The sequence below is a fragment of the Acipenser ruthenus genome, unplaced genomic scaffold (genome assembly GCF_902713425.1).
Source record: "Acipenser ruthenus unplaced genomic scaffold, fAciRut3.2 maternal haplotype, whole genome shotgun sequence".
In the NCBI taxonomy this organism is placed as follows: Eukaryota; Metazoa; Chordata; class Actinopteri; order Acipenseriformes; family Acipenseridae; genus Acipenser; species Acipenser ruthenus.
The window spans coordinates 1-6,044 of record NW_026707682.1 but is presented as its reverse complement, the minus strand read 5'-3'; the positions used below and the strand labels follow the sequence as shown (position 1 = coordinate 6,044).

Genomic DNA, 6,044 nt, shown 5'->3' with positions numbered 1-6,044 from the left:
ATCACAATTGGATAAGCAATTCTGAGGATAAAGTGCGACGTGTACGGGTGCCTCCATTATATCCCCATTGCCAGGGGTAGCAAAGGAATAAACTGTGATTAAAAGTGATAGTGATCTTCTCAGGGTTTCAGTATCCTCTTTGGATAATAAAAGTATCCCACTGTCTTTTGATTCACTTCAAACAAGGTGTTATGTAAACATCTAAATGTTAAATAAAAATACATTTTCTAGATATTCTGTGCACCCACAAAGCCAGGTGCATTGTAGAATTTGCACTGTGAATTATAATCTTAGGGTTTAACAACTTGTTTTTATCTATTATTCAAATAGATTAGAATTGAATAACACAATTCTTCACTACTTTGACACAGTGCATTGCAGACAAACCATTTGAATAGAACACTGAATACACACAATACTACAATGTATGTAAATTCAATGCCAGCCAGGTCTAATTTTTTTTTTGTTAGTTTAGTTAACCAATGATACAATTTAAAAGTTTTCATTTCTTGGTGTCTCAATACTGAAGACTTTTAGGGGTTTGTTACAAGCTCCTTGTTAATGAAATATTAAGTTTTCCATAGCGGAAAAATAATAAGATGCCACGTATCTTCAGAGCAATTAAACATATTAAGTATTTCATAGCCACTACAGTTCAGTAACATTTTTAGAAAAAAAAACTACATCTTCAAGGCTCTAAATAATATGCTAGAGGGTTAAATAAAGTGTTGTTCATTTGCAGTAATTTGGTAAACTTAGCTTTATGACCTTTGTTTGAATTGCAGATCACTTCAAATGAGAAACACTTGCAGTGCCTTATGGGTGGGGATGATCTTGTCCAAACTCTCCAGAGGATGGCTCATGCTGCCAGGTGAGTTCCCTAGGGCTTGGAAACCTAGCAACAATCCTCTGCTGTAATCACCTTCCATGTGCTACAGGCTTATCATGTTACCATTACCCCTTTTTGGTGAAGCAGAACTGTATTTGGAACTCCCCTTTCAAAGCCTCTCTGAACTTTTTTAGTTGTTATTAAGAATGACTTTGTTCCATTGATGTGGGAGGCCATACTAGGGTTGCGTGATGAAAGATTCTTAGAGCTATAATTTCTCTTATAGCCGGATACTGGCCTATTGTTGAATAGCTAGCTGCCCTTTGATGTCTAGTGGCGAGACCCATACAAGCAGAAATGACTGGCAGATCTTCACTGTATTGTGTTTTTGGCAAAGCAGCAGTGAAATTCCTTTCCAATAAATTAAGCCATATTTTAAAAGTATAGTCTCCTCCCAAGCAAATTATTTGGATTTCCATTAACTACAATGCCTGGCAAGATTTGACTAAATAGCAGCAGTGTGGAGTAGTGGTTAGGGCTCTGGACTCTTAACCAGAAGGTCGTGGGTTCAGTTCCAGGTGGGGACACTGCTGCTGTACCCTTGAGCAAGGTACTTTACCTAGATTGCTCCAGTAAAAACCCAACTCTATAAATGGGTAATTGTATGTAAAAAAAATAATGTGATATCTTGTAACAATTGTAAGTCGCCCTGGCTAAGGGCATCTGCTAAGAAATAAAAAATAATAATAATAATATAGGATGGCTGATATACTGTTTAAATGTATGTGGATTTAGCACTTTGTTTTAATCACAAGCACACAACTAGATTGTGTTTAAACCACAGTACTAATGTGCATAGGATGTAGCATTTTGAAAACTTCTGACCAGCAACATTTTATTTTTTGAAAAGTAGTCTGTTTGGTACGATGTGGGAAATAAAACAATTGAAAGGAAGACTGTTTAAATTTGAACCTGTAGACCTCCCATGGTTCTATTTGCTCTCAAGTAGTAAAATACCTTGAAAGATAAGTTTCCAAATTCAAACTTTTTTTTTTTTTTTTATAAAAAAAAAAACAAAAACACACAAATACTGACTAAATGCACTAAATTATATTAATTACTTTGTTTAGTTCAATAGCATGGGGTGATACTTGCTGTCTTAAGAAATAAAATCTGATCTGACTTTTTTTTTTTTTTTTTTTTTTTAAAGATCACATGCTGATGTTGCAGTTGCCTCGCTGGCCTCTGAAATTCTGAAAATTGTTGGATATTAAATAAACTGCAGTGATCAAGACAACAAACAGTGGTGCATCTTAAATGTTTAATTCCTATAATAGGGAATGGGCTTTTCTATCAATTGTTATCAAGTTACAATTTGTTTGAAAAGTGAGATTTGTAAGTACTGTGACATTGTATAAAACAGTAGTTTTATTTTATTTTTTTTCAAAAGGGTTTCTCTTCTTGGCTTTAGGCAAGTACTCTCCCTCTCAAAATATCACTAGCTTCCAACTGTTCGGAGGTGTTAATTCACATTGGAGGTTAATGTGAAAGAATATTTTTTTTTCTTTTTTTTTTTTTAAAAAAAAGGACCAAGTTAGGAAGCCAGTTGTGAATAAAATGGTTTGAATTTGTCAGTTTATATTTAAATGCAATACTTAAGACACTGGGGTCAGGACATATTTCTTACATAATCTTCAAAACAATAAAATGATAGCTATCATTTTTTTTATACAAAACAAAGAAATGTTGGGAACAAAAAGCTGTTAAAAGCACACCAAGGCTTGCCCAGTCAAAACACCCCTGGACAGTCAGTAAATATATAGCAATTTCTGGCACACAAGACAAAATTGTATTTAAATGAAACAGGTCAATGGAGGATCACCTATAAAGAGCCTGGGGACACTGCCACTGTAAACCAACTATGGACAAATAAAAGCAGCCAGCTTGATACACTCAAAACACAAGAATGGTGCCCCTGGTTGCCATCTGAGTGCTGTGGTTGACTTCACAATAAAAAGTTGCCAAGTAAAAACCAAACACTACAACTCAAAACAGGTCCCATGTGCCTCACTTTATTCTTTGTCAATTACAGTAGTATAACTTATTTTAGCAATGCTTGGCATTGTCCAAGGTCTCATTATAGGTACGAAATTGTTGTATCCTTTAATTTGTAGGGTAAAACTGAAACGCTTATTTACTTTATATTGTGTGTTAATACATTCAACAATTCTCTACACCAATAGGTAATACATATCAAATAAACTACATTTCCTGTATACAAGTAAACCGTATGTTTGCCTATTGGATTAGGGATTGGTGCGAGTACAAGTGCTGAAGTATTTTATAGCTTTGCCAATTGGAAGCTAGAACTAATTAAGTAGTTTTCCATTAAAACTTCTCCTCAAACTTCTGTTGGATATGGGAACTGGACTGGATATGGGACACTGAATCCATGTAGATGGCATTTTCTTTAAGCAGCTTAAAGTATACCAATCACATTAGTCTTATGAGCACAGCATTGTACACCATTGTTCTGTCTGGTTTGATGAAAGTTGTTTTGCATATGCATATATATGAATTTATGGAATCCCTTGTGTTCCACCCAATATCCAACAGCTTATTTATCCATTAAACATCCAAAACATGAAATCCATAGCAATGTTTCAAGAACAATGCAAAAGAGGATTTTTGAAGGTCAGTAGTTCATTTTTTCACCTAGGACTGAATTAGACCAGTCATGTCACCATGTTAACACTCATCAAGCTTAAACAAGTTAAGTACATACTGTAGTCCTGTAACCTGGTAAATTGTGAAATGCATATTAAAAGAATCAGGCAGCATTGAAATACATAGGTTTATTTTTTATTGTTAAGCCATTTTATAACTAAGTTTCCATTAAGCACAGCAGGCTACAACTTTGGGATTTAAAAAAAAAAAAAAAAAAAAAAAAAGCCAAATTACTTTAAGTTGTTTACAAAAAGGTCAATCCTGCCCCAACCCACCCCCACCCAAGGGCACCCTCCTTGGAATAAATCTGACACTGGAAAATAGTTAAACCTGATTATTTCAGCATTAAAAAGAATGTATTTGGACAAATTCTAATTTGTTTTATACAAAAGCTACACAATGTTACACTATTAAAGAATACAGTTTAATTGATTATGTATTAGTGTTCTACACCAGTACTTGATTGTTAGAAATGGCTGGAGCATTACCACTATAAACTTAATACTACAAGACTTAAATAAATTCCTGAAAAATAAAAATAGTGACTAGACTAGTTTAAAGCAAGCTAGGTCAGTACCATTAAAAGACAGGGTTTAAAAAAAAAAAAAAAGCTAGTTTTAAAATCCATCTTTAGATCTACTCTTGTACTTCCTTCAAAATAGGCAGCCACTCCCAAAATCCATTTCGCAGTTTACTCCAACCAAAAAGGACCAGAACAATTTACTTAGATTGTTCCCATAGGAAACTCCACTTTTGTTAGTGCATCAGGCACTTTCCAAGATACTTGCCCACCCCAACTCTACAGGCCAAATCACAATGCAAGTCCATTCAGACAACAGCTGTGGAAGAGAAAACCAAGGTTAGTACAAGGTGATAATTCCTGATGCAGCAAACTGTCAATTACAAGTCGCAAGACAGATGTGCCAAAAGCTTCAAGCTTAACTGCTCATTAATAAAATAGTAGTAGCATTAATTCACAATATAAAAAGCAAATCAATTTGGTTTGTACAGATCAAGCCACTAAAGCATGGATAAATAGTTTTTGATTTTTCTCTTACCTAAAAAAAAAGGTAGCAATTTACAGATCAGTGTCAAACCAGGCCAGCTGATTGCTATCACCTGGGGGTAACCCATCAATCAGGTCCTGGGCATGTCCAAGATCTGGCAGCCCATCAACTGGGTACTCTGCACCAGGGTGATGGCCACCCATGTCATGGTCCATCATTGGGTCCATACCCATAGCATCCTGCCCATATCCACCAGAGTGGAAGGGACGGTAGCTAGGATCTGCAATTACAGTGGTTAGAGGCAGACATGTTAGAGGCTCAACACAAGCAGCAAAGTATCAGTTTGTGAGATCTTAATCAAAATTACACTCTCCTCCTCCCTTTTTTTTTTTTTTTTTTTTTTTAAAAAGTCATTGGCAGCACACCAACATGCTATGCAGTACAGTTAGTCTTGTCTGCTGTGCAGGCTGAAGCTGGATGTCACACTTGCTTCCTTTGTAGCCACCAGTTGCAAAGGAACATATACTTCAGGTCTATGGTATGTGGGTGCAAAAAATGGTCCAGGAACCAAACCTTGTATTATTACAACACCATTTGTCTAACAGAACCCTCTAAAATCAGGGGTTTCCAATACTGGTCCTGGAGAGTCGGTGTCCCTCTAATAAGCACCGAAATTTGTCCAGTTACATAATTTGGGGTACAGTTTGAACAAACCACCAAGAGGGACACCAGCCCTCCAGGACCAGGATTGGAGACCCCTGCTCTAAATGCATTTCAGAAGTAGATTTGTCACATACCATCTTGACGGTATCCAAGAGGTTCTCCCTGGGCTCCAATATCAAGTCCAAGATCTCCAGTCTAGGAAATAATAATACTTTAAAACAATCATTGTTTTCAGTTATTTGGCAGTGTTTAACAATCACTTGACAACTGCATACCTCATTCCAAGTCATAGGTTCAGTTCTGAACAAGGAGCTTGTCAGTTCAACAGACAGACGTTTCTTGTAGTCTTGTGGTTTGTCCTCAGACATACGGAACAGAACAGCAGCAGCATAAGTGGCTGTAAAATGTAAAAAAAAAAAAATTTACCAGGGTTGTCCACTATATCGAATCACATCTATACTTCCTCAGACTATAAAACCACAAGGCTGTGCAGCTATACAACCACTGGGGGGGAAAAACCAACACCACTTACCAACACCTTCATTCCTGGAGTGAAGAAGTTCAGTAAGTGGAGCAGTGGCACCCTCAGCCTCAATTGCCTCTGCAGCTTCTTTATCCTGAGCCAGTTCACAGAGTACTCCTGCAGCTACCCTCTGGATGTTCTCAATTGGAGAATACAGCAACTGAAAGAAAACATTTAGTCAATTGTGTTGCGCAAAAATACCCCTACCCTAGAATGAAAGCAGACCAGTCATTGCCGAGAACTCAGGCTTATGTTTCTGCTCCCCCCCTCCATTGCTTGACTACCAAAGCAGATT

General features: G+C 36.7%; 1 protein-coding gene and 1 long non-coding RNA gene across 2 annotated transcripts; one reads left to right on the top strand and one right to left on the bottom strand.

Annotated features, from left to right (window-relative positions):
* The first annotated feature begins 366 nt into the window (after positions 1–366).
* LOC131728035 (uncharacterized) lies at positions 367–2,265 on the top strand. The gene is made up of 2 exons (XR_009322494.1): positions 367–871; positions 2,040–2,265. It is a non-coding gene; the product is annotated as an uncharacterized LOC131728035 (long non-coding RNA).
* Positions 2,266–3,669: 1,404 nt separating this feature from the next.
* LOC131728034 (catenin beta-1-like) lies at positions 3,670–5,909 on the bottom strand (the record flags this gene model as incomplete). The annotated part of the gene is given in 5 exon segments (XM_059019243.1): positions 3,670–4,395; positions 4,615–4,843; positions 5,361–5,421; positions 5,502–5,623; positions 5,759–5,909. Coding segments are annotated over 4 exon segments (543 nt in total), but the record flags the coding sequence as incomplete, so codon positions are not given.
* Positions 5,910–6,044: the final 135 nt, after the last annotated feature.